The sequence below is a fragment of the Oreochromis niloticus genome, linkage group LG23, assembly GCF_001858045.2.
Source record: "Oreochromis niloticus isolate F11D_XX linkage group LG23, O_niloticus_UMD_NMBU, whole genome shotgun sequence".
Taxonomy (NCBI): domain Eukaryota; kingdom Metazoa; phylum Chordata; class Actinopteri; order Cichliformes; family Cichlidae; genus Oreochromis; species Oreochromis niloticus.
The window spans coordinates 45,078,569-45,094,920 of NC_031986.2; the positions used below are offsets into that span (position 1 = coordinate 45,078,569).

Genomic DNA, 16,352 nt, shown 5'->3' on the forward strand with positions numbered 1-16,352 from the left:
CAAAAGATACTGCACCGGCAGTCAAGCATGGTGGTGGTAGCATTATGCTCTATCATGACAGACAGACAGACAGACAGACAGACAGATAGATGTGTATAAAAGAAAATGACCAGTTTGAATGAACTCTATCAAGAGTGGTCAGCATCACGCTGTAACCATGTTGATGACTACCAATAGCATCTGGTATCTGCAAATTGCTGTGCAAAAGGGACATTTAACCTAATATTATTTGGGGGGGGGGCACATTTTTGACCCTTTATGGATTAAGGAAAACACAAATCCAAACTCATGCACCAATTCTTGTTTTTAAAGAACAGTTCAAAGTAATCATTAAAACCCCAAATACTGTATGTGACCTTTTGACCACAACTATGGTCTGTGTAGCTGCATGAAACCAGGATCTGAAAAGCTCAATATGCCCCGAAAACCAAATACAGGAAATATTACAATGAGACGGTCAAAGCCTAGCAACCGGCCATGCTTCAGCCTTTATGCTACTGTTTTAACAATTTTTACGTAGCTCAAATTTGTGGGAATCCCTCATCAAAAAGAAGAAAGCCAGTGCCAGGCAGCATTGTGTAAACCTGAGTTTGACAGACAGTCCCATGTGCCACCGAGCCCCGTCCAGTGAAACTGTATCAGCACAGATTATCTTTGTGGGGCACAAAAAATAACCTGTCATCACTGAGAAGGAGAACGGTGGTCCACAGAAGCCAGTCTCAGTTTACAGAAGTTTATTTATTACAATGTTTAACAGGTAAAATATCGAGTCAGTGTAGGAACATAAAATATTTCCTTGTATTTCTGACTTTGTGTGGCTGTCACTGTTTCTGAAGATGAAGGACGACCAGCCTCTCATGTCTTGATCCTGTGAAGATGTCCAACAGATGAACTTTGCATGATGAAATGTGGATCTTTGTGCACAAACTCTAAAAATAGAGTCACGGTAAAAGAACCAAGTCAATGTGAAGATCTGCTGAGGGAATTTAGAACTTGACGAAACAGCTGAACGCTCCAACTAAGCCTCTGGATCATGTTGGAAACACTCCCCCTCATGTGTTTGGCATTTCTTCTGAGCCTGACTCTCTGCACCAGACAGAGGCAATAACAAAGAACACACTGTAGGACTCTGCAGCACGCTGTGATTATTTAAAATGTGGCTATTGTAGTCATCTAGGTGGCCCGAAAATGAATTTTACTCTGGGTTTGTGTGTGACACCTAAAAACAAAGAGGATATCCTTAACCTTCATAACTGAGCGCTACAGCCAGGAAGCCACAGTCATACAGCCTGAACATTAAATGTCCTTGACTGAGCCGTCTTGACACATCTAATAACAGCTTAGCCTTCAGTCTGACAGCTACAGCCACAGGAGTCTGTCCACCAGCTTAACAGATCAATGGTCATATTTACATATTTATAGTTGAGATATACATAACTATAGAAACTGCACCTCAGAGAGGCCGGCTCATTCAGAAGGATGAAGAGACTGCATCCAGATCTTCTTTTTATTGACGGCCATTTTTAAGGTCGAGTTCATAACAGAGGTGCCCACAGTCCCGGCCTGGCATCCACTGAATACAAACAAATATGAAGAGCTGAGAGGATAAAATCCGACACCAAGCGAGCGAAACGCAGAAAAAAATAACACGCTGCAGAAGTGGGCGTCCTCATTCCCACGTGCATACTGACTGCTGTAAGAAGAAAGGAACACTGTAGCAAACAAGACCTTCTCCCAACTTTTTAGAAACATTTTACTGACATAAAATTGAAAATCATCAAACTACTACATTCAATAAAATGTTGGATGCTAATGATTTGAAAATGGCTGCGTTCTTGTTACAGGTAACAGCTGCACAAGACAAGCTCTTCACTGATGTGGCAACCATTAAAGCACACTGCAAAAACACAATGACTACACCTCAATGAATGTTTTATTCGTTTTAGTCGTGCTGACACAGGACAGTGTAAGCCCCACACCTTTCAGTAAAAGACGAAGAATGAAAAGAGATTCATTTTTTTCCTTTCTTCTTGGCATTTTTGCCTTTAGGTGGTTCTTCTTCTTCCTTTCCTGACGCAGCTTTAGTTCTTTTCTTTCCCAGGGGCGTCTTTGCATACCAGCTCTGTTGGAAAATGGAAAGAAATCCTTTTATGATTTTAATGTCAGTGACAACAATACTGTCAAAGAATGAAAATGTAAGCAAATCCTAAAGAGTAATTTAACAACCTCTAATAATCTCGTGTTTAACCTTTCACCCAGCTATAAAGTGATCCGCAGTACTTTTAGTCCATTTTTAACTACAATTATCACAAACTCTAAAGGGCCAGAGTAAAGAAAATCTTTGTGACACAGACGGGCATCAATATTCTGCTTCTCAGCCTGGCGTTAAGTTACTCTCCACGTTACCTTCAGGGCCTCCTCCTCCTCCTGGAACACGGGGTCAATCTGGGCTAACGGGGCGATAAATTCAGCCGCAGTCAGCGGTCGTTTTGCCTGCTGGAAGATTCGATGTTTGGTAAGAACGCTCTGAATCACTTGGACGATGTGACCTGGAGTATAGCCGTCAGAAATCTTTGCCAGAGAACTGAGGTCCAACGCCTCGGTCACTTCACCTCCGTGTTTTCTGATCAGTTGCTTCCACAGGACTGAAGGCAAACAGAGTCACAGTCAACTTAATCAAAATACCGTTATATTCATTACACAAACATGAAGTTTGATTGTGGGTGTCTTGTCTTTACTGCGTCTTGAGCCGTAGTCAGGTCTTGGGATGAGGAGGATTTTGCTGAACATTTTGCACAGAGACTTAATCTCGGCACTGTGCGGGTCTCGAGTCGTTCCTATGATCAGAACACGATCCTCCCCTTTGATCAGTTTCAGGAACTTGGGCAAATCTTTCTTCAGCCGCTTAGGGTCCAACTATTACCGACACGGAAAAATCAGCTTTACAACGTTTGTACACAATGATAATTCCTTTGTCTGGTTTACCTCTTTTTCCTCCTTGGGGATTTTCTTGTAAAACATTTTCTCTGCATCTTCGATCCAGATTACTGAAGGCTGCATCAGTCTCGCAACCTGTGTGTAAATGATTCGGAGGAACTTACGGTCTAGCTAAGCAGGATGCAAATGTTCATGGCATTCATGTACAGGCTGGTGGTGATGGGGGTCATTTCTGCTGCTACGCCAGCTGAACACAAGTCAGCCGTACACCCTGTTCTTTAAATGTACTCTAATCTGTGAGTCTGTATTGCAGGCTGTCTGTTGTACACCCCTCTTTCTTCCACCTTATTTTGGTTACACTCACGCTGCATTTGATTGGTTTGCTGCATTTTTCTATACACTGACTTCTTTATTCTGGTTGACATTAACCAGTTTTCCATGTAAGTTCATTAAGGTTATGCCTTCATAACTTTAAGTCTTTAAGATTATGACAGAAATCTGATTTTACCTTTTTTAAAGTCTTTAAATCACTAAGTTATTCTCATTTGTGCTGCACACACGAGATTATAAGAGTGATTAAAAACACCACAAAGATTCTGGTTGGCCGTTTTACCTTAAACACCAAGTGAAGCATCATGGCGAGCCCGCTCTTGCCTGGGTACTTTCCGGCTGTGTTCAGGGGAGACAGATCAAACAGGCAGGCGCCCGTCTCGTGGCAAACCGCATGGACCAGCATCTTTTTACCCACACCTGTGGGTCCGACCAGCAGGACTGACTTTATCAGAGGAGCCTTCTCATGCACCACCTGAGAGCCTGAAAGTGACGCGCGTATTATTTTCAAACTACAGATGTTTTCTGTCCCGTTGATGTTAAATATCAGTGGCTGGCTTTAATACCTAACGGCAGAACTGCATACAGAGATATGACTTGTCGCACATCTGACAATGACGGCATGGGTTCAATGTCATGTTGCCTCAGCGTGGTCCCCAGGTAGCTATAGTCACCTAGGGAGTACACAGCAGTTTTACACAATACAAATGTTCTGCAAAACCATAATCAGTGAATAAATCTTACCTTAACGAAGGCTGGAATATAAAATGATGTAATAAGTTACAGCATTTTCTGCTATTTAATCTTTACTTAACTGAACTGTGATGTGTGGATATAAACAGTCGGTGCAAAATCATCAAACGCTGCATCGAATGACTGTGTTAGATTCGATTAGTTTTAGCAACGTGAGCCTGATTAACTGGTGACTGGAAGTCATAAACCAGAAGAGGGCAGCACATCCACACGCCATAGTTTCTACTTAAAACAGCTCAGTTGTGGACTTCCTGTGGAGTACCAGCACATCATTTAAAAACAAGACGTCCAGAGTTATAATCAGACAAAAGGATTTCTGTCACAAACAGTATGTAGTGTCTTACCCAGGAAATCCTGCAGCTGAACATTATGTGTGTGTTTCAGTAAGCCCTGCTCCACCAGCTCCTGACACAGAGACTCCAGAGTCCTACAGATGTGAATAAACGATGAACTCTAAATCTTTTCTGCATTGCGCTGAAGATCCAATCAGGCTCTGCGTGACCTCACCGATCGGCCGTCAGGTCTTTTTCCTTTTTCTTCTTCTTTCCGCTCTTAGAGCCTTTCTTCTTCTGCAGAATGAAACAAATACAATCAGGAACACGCTGGAAGGACTCGGCGTAAACTGCGGCCGCCGTCTCTCAGTGTGGTACCTTGGCGTTTGCTTTCGTCTTACCGCCCTTGTCTTTATCCACAGACAGCTTCCACTCAGCCAGTTCTTGTCTCATCTGCTCATCGACCTGGTGCGAGCAAAACATCACCAGTGAGTGAGACAAACCCAGGCATTACATCAAATTCTCTCTTAAGACCAAACAAAATGTTAATTTAAGGCTAAACAGAAGTAAACAGGTGTTTTGTTGTGAAATGAGCCAGGCCAAAGGTTTAGGACATGAATTGCTTTGAAAACAGTGGATTGTGTGCTGGAGCCTTCGCCGTACCTTCACTCGAATTTCCGCCTCAATGACTTTCCTCTTTTCTTCCTTGATTAGCTCCGGGTCATGCATTTGGTTAAAGTTTCCGTACTCGCTGCGATTGTGCCAAAAGTCTGAGGATGACAAAAATGCACCGCAGACTGTAAGTATGCACATGACGCCCCGAAAGGTTGATGCTGCTCATCAGGACGCAGCGTGGGAGAAACGGTTCGTCACTTGGAGACTGAAGACGTCACCTGGATGAGCGACGAAACGTTTCTCCCACTGAAAACGTCCAGATGAACAGAATTTACAGATTTACTTACCTGGATGACTGAGCACGCATCAGGATAAACTTTTATACTCACAAAGACGTGAAGATTGGCCAAAACAAACAAACACCTTTAGGGTTTGTTGCAAACCCGATTTAGCAGATCACTAATTGAACGAGACCCTTTGTCTTCCACTGAATGTGAATCATGAATCCTCAGTTTTCGTGTCAAGGCTTTTTAACGTTTGCAGGGGCCGTAAACAAACACTCACTGTTTAAAGCTGGACGTACCTGCGTAGATTTTACTTTCGACTTCGAGGTCCGGCAGAAAAGCAGAGGGCAGCATCTTCAGCCCTGCCTCCTCCACCTGATCGTGATACAGTTACACCAATGAACTCAAAGTGAAGCATTTGGTTTTGCTTTGATTGAGCTCACATTTTCCCAGTTTTTCTATATTCTTATCTAAGATACAGTAATAATCACATTACAGATTGTTCTACTAAATTAAAAATGAAATACAGCGGTGTCTCCCACCTCCTCGTCTTCCTTCTTCTTGTCACTTTTCCCCTTTTCCTTCTTTTCTTCTTTCCCTTTAGCTTTGGTGTTGGCCTCTTCTTCTTCTTTTGCAGCAAACTCTTCCAACAACTAAAAAACCCACCAACACCACTGTTTACAAACAATATTAAGGCATTAACTTTTAAATCAGATTGGATCTACCTGCTGAGGGGTCTTTTCAGCAAAAATGAGGGCAGAACCTCCATCTTCTTCATCTGGGTAGTCTGGAAATGTTCCTGTAGCATTGCTATGGAAAACATCGAAGATTCAAACATGAAACTAAACCCACCGGGTGTGAAAAAGCTCCGTGACCAGAGGAAAAAATCATGGAAACAAACTCTCTGCCAGCTTACCGGCACTCAGTGAACCACTGCTGAATTTGCACCTTCATGCTTTTGCTCATGTCGTCCCCTTCCACATCTCGCAGTTGGTTCATGACATCCACTGTGGCCTTTTGGTAAGCTTCCTCGTGCTCCATCTGTTTTACTCGTGTGGAAGCCTCGATGGCCTGGGCCGTCATTTCTGCAGGGCGTGGCGCCTCATACTTTGGATCCATAGTCTAGAACAAAAATTCAGCACTCTAGTGTTTCCTTATAAACATAAAAAAAGTATCTTGATGAAGCCGCATTTTCCGCACCATTCCCAGGAAAATCATCTCTTCCTCTCTGGCAGTTTTTGTCCTCTTCCTTTGCACGTAGCCCTTCCACACCTGCAATTGCATTCAATTATACCTGTGAGCATGAACGAGTGCTTACACAAAAGAAGAAGATGGCATGTGACACGTGGTGTGTCAGTAACGATGGACCTTTTGGATGCAGACTGCAGCTGATTCAGCACTGTCTGCTCCAGGTTCCTTGATCCTGTATACGGTGTTCATATTTAAGTTTTTCATATTGAACTTTGCCCTTTCACGTCCTTGTCGCGCCCGCTCTGCCACTTGAATAATCTTCACTGCCTCCTCTTGACTCATCTCCTTGGCCATTACAGGCTGCAGGGACCAAAAATAGAACAGACAAAAGGACAGAAATACCTTCTGCATGACACCGACTCATTAAATGTAACCGTTATTGCATAAGTGTGTAACAAAATGACAGGAACAAATTAGGCGAGAAAGTTTCAGGGCTTTAAAAGATTTGGCTGCTTTTCCACTCACTTCAGGAGTTTCGGTGACCTCCACCATTTTCAGGATGTCAGTCAGCATGGCCTTTCTTTGCTGCACCTCTTTGCTGCGTTCACTGTGAAAATAGCGAGGGATGGGGATCTCGAGGTCGGCCTAACAGGACATCAGAGTAAACAGTGGTTACTATGTTGGCCCTGGGCACGGGTGTGCGGAAGCTTAATTTGGTTTTATCTTGAACTCAGGAATCAAACGTACAGGTATGAGCTTCAAATCATGAAGCACATCATCCATGTAGTGGTACTCTGAAAACTCTTTTTCCACCATTTCATTTTTCAGCTCTAACACCCTTCCCATCACGCTGTCAAGAACTGAACGAATAAATCTTCTCTTCTGAGGGTGGACGACCAGGTCATAGGCTTTCTCCAGCTGTCTGAAGATTTGGGTGTAGCGCACAAAAAGCATGGCCAGGCGCTGGAAGAAAACTACTCTGTCTTTTTCAGGGCGCGGGGGCTCAGCTGGTAGTTCTTCGGCTAGCAGACAGCTCAGCTCTAACTGGGCATCTGCCCACAGCTGGTTGTATGTCCTGAAAAAGTGGAAGCAATCTGATGAGTTTGTGCCAGAACGAACAGTCTGTGAGTGATAATCCTGAAAAGTACATAATGCAGGTTAGTGATTGTTCAAAGAATAAAAGATCATGACTTGCAAATGCTAATAACAACAACGCTAAATATTTAAAGAGCAAAAACCAGCACACTTGTCAGCGCTGCTATTCAGCTGGATGGAGTCTTATTTCTCGCCAGGATTGACAATAATAATAAGATGAATAACCCTTTATTTAATTCTATGATAAAATATGTTGCCAAATTTGAAATATCCCTGCTATAATACTTTCTTTAGTTTGACTTATTGGGTACAGATATTTTCGCGTTTTACGCACAACAAGCAAACATTAAACTAACCTCACTTTACAACAACAGACCACGTGGCTTTTGGAAAGGTTACCTTTGCGACATATTTATGCCTCCGCGGATAGAAACGTGTCTCTAATCAGACACGAAACAACCAAACAAACGTCCCACAGAGCCAAAACTAAACGAAGGTTAGCTGCAGCTTATTAAACTTTAGCTCAGCCTTCAGTGCGTGGTCTGTTTCCATAGTAACAGTAATACAGGAAGTCTGTCCGCTTTGGAAAGTCGTGCTTCCCTCCGCAGTTTGAGTTAGGGCGTAGGATAAGTTGAACACAAGATAATTGATACGTGTCAAGATACCTTTGGGCTCCAGTTGAGGACCCCAGAGGACGATCAGTGAGGATTACAGAGGCAGTGGTAAGGTTATGTTCAGGTAAAGGTAAGCGATGGGGAACAACACCTGAAATGACGCACAGTGCTTCTTTTCCACAATTAATATAAAAATATAAACATCTACACCATTAATAATAATAAAAACAGTAATATCATCTTCCTCTTCGCGTTTGTGCTTTTAAACCACCAATAAATATTGAATGACGACATCTAAAGCTTCCACATGAGCTCTTTACGCAACTAGGTGACGTGAATGCATGCAAAGTGCAAATGTGCATCTCTGTAAGCATAAATAGAAGCCTGTTAATAACTGATTACAGATTAAACACTGAAGCAATCTAAAGACTTCACGCGTTAATAGATTTGCCTCAATATTCCACTCATACAAACCACACTTTGTATTTTAAAGTGGATTGGAGTCACAGTTCCAGGAGCTGAGTCAGCAGATGTGTCTGTATCAGATGTATCTGAAATGTAACGACCCACTAATTACACCACTCCGTAAGCCCTGCCACACCTGTAGGTAAAGTTTTAGAGTTATACACCGTTGTTACATGACTCTGTTCCGCATGGGTGGGAAAAAGCCGGATGGCTGCTCCAGGAGGCGCAATATCTGCAGCGCTTAGGCGGTCACAAGACTTGGACATCGGTGAGCAAAAACATCGGCACGCTGACAGGTCAGCTAGAAGCTCACAGGCCCACAGATTCTTCACTTCTCTGCACCCAACATCCAACAAGTCGCTCTTTTTGGAAAAGTGGACTCTCGTGCGCTTCCGCGCCACGGTCTTTGTCGGGTTTTTCTTTCGTTCTTTTTTAATGGAAGTTATAGTGCACGGGGGTCTTTTTCAGATCTTCGGCCATTATTGCATCTATAAGAGGGTCGTTTTTATTTGAAAGTAGCCTGTCCCGTTCAACTACAACTAGTGATGTTTTTGGTGCGTAAAGGAGTGGCTCGTGCCTAAGTGAGCGAGTGCCACTGGAAGAAATTACACCAAAGATGTCAACATTGCTTTACCACCCACTCAAAATCGATTGTATTACCTTCAAGAAGGTGGCTCCTCGTATAAATAGGAACGCATTATTTCAAGAAAGACGGTGGTGAGCACAATCTGTTGGCTTTCTCTCCTATCGGATCGGAAGAATTTGCTGCAGACAACTGTGTCCACCCTCCAGGACATAAGCATCTTTAACTCCTAAACTAGTAAGTTTGAAGTTCAATTAAATGCATTTGCGTTACTCTTGTATTAAACAAGGGGAAAGTGGAGATCTTTTAGAAGTTACCTATTTTATCTCCAACATGTAGATTTTATTAATTTTGCTGTAATAATGAAAATGTGAAGGACTTCAAATATCAGTGCTGATTCGTCCCGTCATGTAAATCATAATGGAAACTGTGCAAGTGTGTTTTTGGTCAGTCCAGTCAAACAAATAAAGCATTTCTTTTCGTGTAATCACTTTAATCTAACAAAACCTGTCTGCTCACGCTTTCAGACAGTAAAGTCATGCAGGTGGAAAGGAAATGGCACATACTGCTCACTATCTTCCTTCTGCTCATCACTTCGGGTCAGTGTATGGACAGCAAGGAGGACAAGCAGAAAGAACGAAGGACCCTGTTGGATCTAATCTTACAGGTTATCAGAGACAGCCAGCAAAGGGAGAAACCCATCTCCAGGCGCTGCAGCAGTGGACTCTTCACTTCAGCACAAGACATGAAGTTCTCCTCCCGGGAAAAGCCTTTCTCTGTCCCTAGGCTGGATAACAGTAGACTCTCAGGTAAGCTGATAAGATTTATTTTTAGGTTCTGATGATGAAGGCATAATCCCCATTTTACAGTTGGGGACAGCTGTCAGTGTTCTGGGCAGTGCTGCACGTCTTATTCAAGAGCTTCCTTTAGCTGAATGGAAACTGGTTTGTTCGAGTTAAATTTTGTAAGCACGATTCAGTTTTACACGTGTATCAATGGTGCTCAGAAAGGTCAGCGTCCAGATCCGTCTGTGCTCAAGTGTCCAGCTAAATTTAAAGTGGTTTCCATGAACACAATGCTTGTGTGCTTCATTTTGAAGACCTGTTTTTTGACCATGTTTCTTCAACACGTGTGCCCGTGTTTAATGTGGATAGGCTAATTAAGGTAGGAGGGGCATGGTGATGCTAAACCTGTGAATGAGTCATTCAGTATGATTCACTATGGACTCTTTAATGTGAGTGATGAGTGTCCAACATGTACACAGGCACTGTAGTGTCCTAGAAAGCATCTCCAGTCACATTCACGTCTGCAGACAGAGCAGATAAAGCAGACTGGTTGTGCTGTGTCACCTACACGGCATTGCATCAGTGATACTCGAACTAAAATACTTTTTTGACCGTTATGGAATGAAGAGCCTGTATGAGGAGACTATAAACACTGGACTTTATTTATCTGGGAAGACTATCCAGAGCATGTTACTGAATTTTGCCCTTGCGAATGACACTTAACAGGATTTTTACTAAAACTGAGTCGTCTCAGACATTTCAGTAAATCTGCATTAATGCTGCAACTCTTCAAATCTCTAAAACCTGGCAAAGAATGATAAAGAAAAGGAATCCAGAAAATCCTTTTATGCAACCATTTTTATCGCTTTAACAGACAGTTTAAACTCAGAGAGCAGTCTAGGGCTGTGCCTCATTGGTATGTGTGGGTGTGGGAGTATATTAAGGGCTAAGTTAACATAATGTGCTGTTTATTTCCAATATCAGACCGTCTCCAACAGCACTATCAATTAGATCATGTTGTAGAGATGTTGCGCAGGCGTTATACAGCTTAAAATCTTGGCTCCAGCTCATGCAGTTGGAAAAATACCTTTCAGACCACTGACTGGATGGAATTCATCTTTTGAGGATATAAAAAGCAGCACATTAGCAAGTGGTGCGTGCAACGCTACCAAAGATTTGTGGTCACGCAAGGATGGATGTTTTGAACACAACGAGGAGGAAGGAGAAACATCTATGAATCCACTGATGTGTGCGGCACACTCAGCTCTCGCGCTAAAGCTACGGTTGTTTCAAGAAACACGCCATGAAGGCAGGCACTTATTTTCTAGCTGGTTTTTTCGGTTATTGTTACAATAAATAAGTTTTAGACTGGCAGCTAAAAACAGAGATTCACTAATCCTCCGCATATGTAAACCCTTTGTAATGAAAACCTGACTCGTGTTGCTCTTATGGACGTCCACTTGACAGCAAGGTTGTCTTCTGTCCGTCTTCCTAAATTAATTTTGTAATATTCTCTGTGATTTTTCTTTGTGCATCTAAGTGATTTTCTTGCATATTTATCCCCCCGTAGAGCATTCCACAAATCTCTGGCTCGAGGGTTAATGTAGCTACTTACTTATTCTGATGAGCATACAATAATCTCTTTAGCCTGTAAGCATGGCCATTGTGTTATGAGACTGCTGCCTGTGTTGCCTGGGTGGACAGTTAATACAGTTAATCCTTGGTGTCTTTATGTATACACAAAATTTCCCCAGAGTGCAAACCGTGGACAAAAACATGAGTGTGTCAATCAGTGGGAGAAAAACTACATTTGCTGCACATCTGAGGAACTTAATAGAGAATGAATAATGTTCATTTATGATTCTGCAGTTGGGACTTGTGCAGAAAAATCCAAAAACATTTCAAAGTTATTAATCATGCAAAGCAGCTGTGCATCGTCACGTAAAGCAGCGACACTGCTGAGATTCCTGAAACATAATGCAGGATGCGGGAGGGAGACTTTTAACACTGACGATCCCTCAGTCACTGTGATTCATGCATAACTTTGCTCAGATGTTGATCGAGAAGCTAACAGTGAGTTTCTTTTCCAGAAATCTTTGCCAGAGATGCAAACATGAAAGAGAAACTCATCGAACATTTTGGAGGTAAGAAACTCGACACCAAAGACGACACTAGGAGCACAAACTCTGTCTGTAATGCAAGACCGTTTGTTTCTGACAACTAACTTTCCCAGCATAGATGGCACTAATCCAGTGCAACACTTTACTGGAAATTCCTCCTTTTGCCCCTGTGAGAAAATCGTTTTCTTTCCAAGCCAGCATTCAGTATGCTCAGGTCATAGAAAACGTCACGAACACTGGGGGCTGCAGTAAGTTAAGAAAGGGTTGCTTGTAGGGCAGCAGTGCTGAGAAACAGCACATGGTCTGAAGCTGACAGTATTAAGCTGAAGGCAGTGGCACATTAAGCTGATTATTTGTCTCAGGAACTATGTGCAGGGTTCATTAGTGATGTGAAAATCTGGAAGCTTAAATGTTAGATGTGCTTATAATTGAAGACTCGATTCCCCTGCACACTAAGGCCAGTTTGAGCTTTAGTTAGCACATGTCTGTTCACTTTAGCTGTAAGCTCAAGCTTAATTACACCTGCAAATAAGATAAAAAATAATGATCGTTTTATCTGATGAGACCTTTTTCTGTTAAGCAGGACCAGTCAAGTTCTCATCGGAGTGCAAAACACACTTTCATAGAGTTTATCACAACACGAGGGATTGCTCAACACCAGCATGTATGTATGACTTCTTCTCCTGTTCTGTTTCTGCTGATGTGCTCGATGTCGTTATCATCATCTGTGTTGCCTCAAAACCTGTTTTTACATGTTTACTGTAGCATGTTAACAGTTTGTTCCGTGCTTGTGGGTTGGAGTTGTCACACGCTAGTAATATGCATTTAAATCAACTATCAGTCAAATCTGATCCGAGTTCAGGTTATGAGTGTTAAACTCTGTGCTTCATAGGACAAACTTTTATTGCTTTAAACTGTTCTTAAATTATAAAATCATTTTGATTTGTGAATGAGGGGTATATACACCACCTCTGGCTAACATTTAGGGAGTAAAACCTGTAGCGACTGAGGGCACAGTCGTTGGGCTTTTCTCTGTATTTATGCCAGAAGCATAAAAAGGGGATCGTATCAGAGCGGCTGTCCAAACTGTTCATTTTATCCAAGCCAGAAGTCTGAATCACTGTCAGTTTTACAGCCTTCTTTGTGACAGCGATATAACCCACAGCCTGCAGTACCACACTAAACTGTGTGTGTGATTTACAAGAGCAGACTGACTGCAAACAGAAATCACAGCTACATTGGAAATGAATTGTTCACGTTATGTAAAAAAAATGTGTGTTTTTAAGTTCTTATGCAATCGTTTTTACTTCTGAGATCAAACCTGCGTACACGCTGCATTGACATAAAATGAGTTTGACACTTGAGCTGTACACGATAACGTCGAGGGTTTCTAGTAAAAGTAAACAGAGCTAATTCTAATGCGCCGCAGGGATTTGAAAGCTCAGACACGATGTTTTATTATTTGATTCTTTTTTTAAGATCTTAAACAATTTGGTGATGTATTATGAAAGTCCCGGTTTTCCTTCTGGGATATTAATGATATGGGAATTAAGAGGAAAATGTCCAGCAGACATCATCAGTGAGTGCAGACGGTAATGCTGAGTTTGCATTTGTCACAGAATAAATTAGAGCGAGAAGCTCCTCCTCTTCCTGATGCCTTTCACACATGTGACCGAGTCAAACAGGCATCAAACTACATCACATTAACAGGATTGTCCCAAGGTTAAGGAAGTTTATTTAAAGCCTGACAATAGTGAGACAATACTGGCAAGTGGGTCACATACAGGATGCTGGGCTGGGATGGCCCAGAGGATTGTGGGACGCAGTTCATGTCACACAGATATTACAGATGTCAGGGTCAGAAAACGGGACTGTGTTTGTACTTTACTTGCAGTCAGGAATTATCATGTGGCAGCGCCGCTCAGTACTGTCTCTTTGGTCTATATATATATATATATATGTATATGTATATATACCACCAGATGCCCCCAGCGGTATACGGTTTTACACGTATTTTACTATGAACCTGATACCTCATGTCTTCATTATTATTTTTACCACAAATCAAAACTTTTCATGTTTGTTTTTTACTGATATGGTTACCAGGGAGGCCTTATATTAACATCATGTTTTTCTCCCCAGATTACAAAAGATGTGCGAGATTGCTAACACGATTAGCGATGAGTCCACTCTGCATGCAGTCCTAGATATTGCATGTAAGTTTTTTCCTGCTTTCCTGACTGTTTTTGTCATCATCCTCTGAATAGAAAAAAAAACAAGGTTAAAGACGACAGAAATATTATTTTAGACGTCTTTGTTGCTTTTGGTCAGTTTAATTGAATGTGTGATGTGGAGCTGAGGGGGAAAAAGATTTTCACGTAATTAGAAATGTTAAATTCAACATTTCTTTAATGAAGAAGACTGCATGCTTGGATGACATGCTAAAACATTATTCTGTCAAAACAGGGTTTAAATTTAGGTCTGTAGTGGAGTGAGAGAGTCAGAAAGAACAGAGACGCAGATTTTATACATTCAGTTCTCTTTACGCCAAAAATGCACATTAGAGCATGTAATTCATGTTGTCAAGCAAATGGGAAAAAATGGCACACAGAGATAATAAGACTTCACCCGTGGTCTCCTGCATCCACAACAACAGAAGGGTTAAAGTAAGAAAACATACACACACACATAAATATATATATATATATATATATATATATATATATATATATATATATATATATAGTTTTTTTTAACTCCACGAACGTCACTGCTTCCCGATGTTCGTGGGAGAAACGCCGCTCGTGTTCTTCCTCACACTAAATCTATTAATATGACCGCTCTCAGGACAGAGGATGGGCTCTGGCTAACATCAGTGGAGTAATTTACGACGCTGTCGTTGTCAGGCCTTTTTAAAATGGATCTTCTGTGACAGCAGGTCTGAAGGGTTCACTGCTGTCTAAATCCAGCAGGGTAAATGCACGCATTCAGTACAGGAAATGCAATTAGCTGGAGAGTGATTGCTCTTACAGGGTTAATCTCTACAAGTGGTCATCTTGGTTCATTTGATTTTTTTGTAGTGGAGTTGGTGATTATAAATTTGAAGAGGCTGACACATCTCGAGGTATTCAGTTTCTCAAGTGAATCAGATAATAAGATCCTGTCGGCGCCGTGCTGACGAAATCTGACAAATGTATCAATTAGAGGGAATATTAAAGGATTTGTTATGTTGTCATTCTGGTCATTTCTTAATAGAGATGTTAGTAGAATTACGTCTTTGAGTGGAAAACAACAAAAATTTGCATGGAAGTGTTGGAGGTGAACATGGAAGTATAATTAGTTTTCTAGTTTTAGCAGTTCCTGGTTTGCGGGGGCGTCTTAGCCTGCGGAGAACCTTCTTCTGTTTGCCTGAAAATCTGATTTGCAAAATTTTAGTAAGAAACAAATCTACTGTAGCTAGCCTAGCGGTGCCTAATCGTTAACTGTTAGCAGAGGAGCTTCTGAAAACCATCACGTTTGCAAATAGAAAAGAAATTGAGCGTGGGAGACAGGAAGAAGAAGCAGTGTAATGGCGTGCAGCAGTGGTACACAATAATAATAATATAATAAGCTTTATTTATAAAGCACACTAAAAAACCCAAGGGTATACCAAGGTGCTTAACAAAAATAAAATAGTTAAAGGGAGATGGGAGGGAAAAGAGAAAGGACCTGGCACGTATCAATTATAAAACCTTGACAATCATAAGATATAAAAGTAGTTCACAAGCATAACGGATAAAAATGTACCAACGCACACCAAGTGTTAACTAGGTGGAAAGGCAAGATTAAACAAATAAGTCTTCAGCCGTGATTTAAACAGAGGCAGAGAGTCAGACGCCCGGATAGACACAGGAAGGTTGTTCCATAAGAACACAAACACGTGGGGAGTGAAAAAGAAACAGTCTGAGCCTGTTCCAGCTGAACTAAAGGATGCCTCAGGGTCACCTGATCCTAACTGTAAGGAAAACTGCCTCCTGAATCCATAGTGGGAGCTGCTTCCACAGAAGACGCTCTGCCTCCCATTCTACAAACTCGCGGAGCCACAAGCAAACATGCAGTCTGAGAGCAAAGTGTCTGTTGGGATAATATGGCACTGTGCACCGTAAGACGTGACGGGGCCTGATTATCGAAAACTTTATATGTGAGGAGACAAAACTTAACTCTGTCTTTAAGAGCCCATGAAGAGTAAACATGGGTAAATATGGTCTCTCCTTACTATAAGATTATTAATATAACACAGACTGAGAACTAGAGAGAAACAAATGAACA

At 41.8% G+C, this 16,352-nt stretch overlaps 1 protein-coding gene and 1 non-coding gene across 3 annotated transcripts; one reads left to right on the forward strand and one right to left on the reverse strand.

Moving 5' to 3' along the window:
• Positions 1-1,915: 1,915 nt before the first annotated feature.
• Positions 1,916-8,026, reverse strand: zgc:153738 (dynein regulatory complex protein 11). 2 transcript variants are annotated; one of them, XM_013268249.2, is made up of 19 exons: positions 7,877-8,026; positions 7,130-7,457; positions 6,908-7,027; positions 6,560-6,742; positions 6,392-6,463; positions 6,108-6,313; positions 5,917-6,001; positions 5,734-5,844; positions 5,491-5,566; positions 4,956-5,062; positions 4,671-4,757; positions 4,528-4,589; positions 4,365-4,447; positions 3,834-3,941; positions 3,551-3,750; positions 2,986-3,072; positions 2,739-2,916; positions 2,407-2,645; positions 1,916-2,122 (listed from the first exon to the last, which is right to left on the reverse strand). In XM_013268249.2, exons 1-19 carry the CDS (start codon positions 7,885-7,887, stop codon positions 2,012-2,014), a joined length of 2,454 nt encoding a protein of 817 aa, XP_013123703.1. In that variant the 5' UTR covers positions 7,888-8,026; the 3' UTR covers positions 1,916-2,011. The 2 variants fall into 2 exon arrangements, with proteins under 2 accessions (XP_013123703.1, XP_013123707.1); XM_013268253.2 differs by having other exon boundaries at positions 7,834-8,011.
• A 1,839-nt stretch (positions 8,027-9,865) lies between these two features.
• Positions 9,866-14,225, forward strand: LOC102076269 (uncharacterized). Its single transcript, XR_003216479.1, has 4 exons — positions 9,866-9,948; positions 12,015-12,068; positions 12,625-12,708; positions 14,187-14,225. It is a non-coding gene; the product is annotated as an uncharacterized LOC102076269 (transcript).
• Positions 14,226-16,352: the final 2,127 nt, after the last annotated feature.

Excerpts from the sequence above, each read along its gene's own strand:
- zgc:153738 (XM_013268249.2), bottom strand. Across the intron at positions 5,845-5,916 it reads CTGAAAAGACCCCTCAGCAG|TTGTTGGAAGAGTTTGCTGC; the intron begins GTAGATCCAATC and ends TGGGTTTTTTAG. Across the intron at positions 3,942-4,364 it reads TCAGCTGCAGGATTTCCTGG|GTGACTATAGCTACCTGGGG; the intron begins GTAAGACACTAC and ends TGTACTCCCTAG.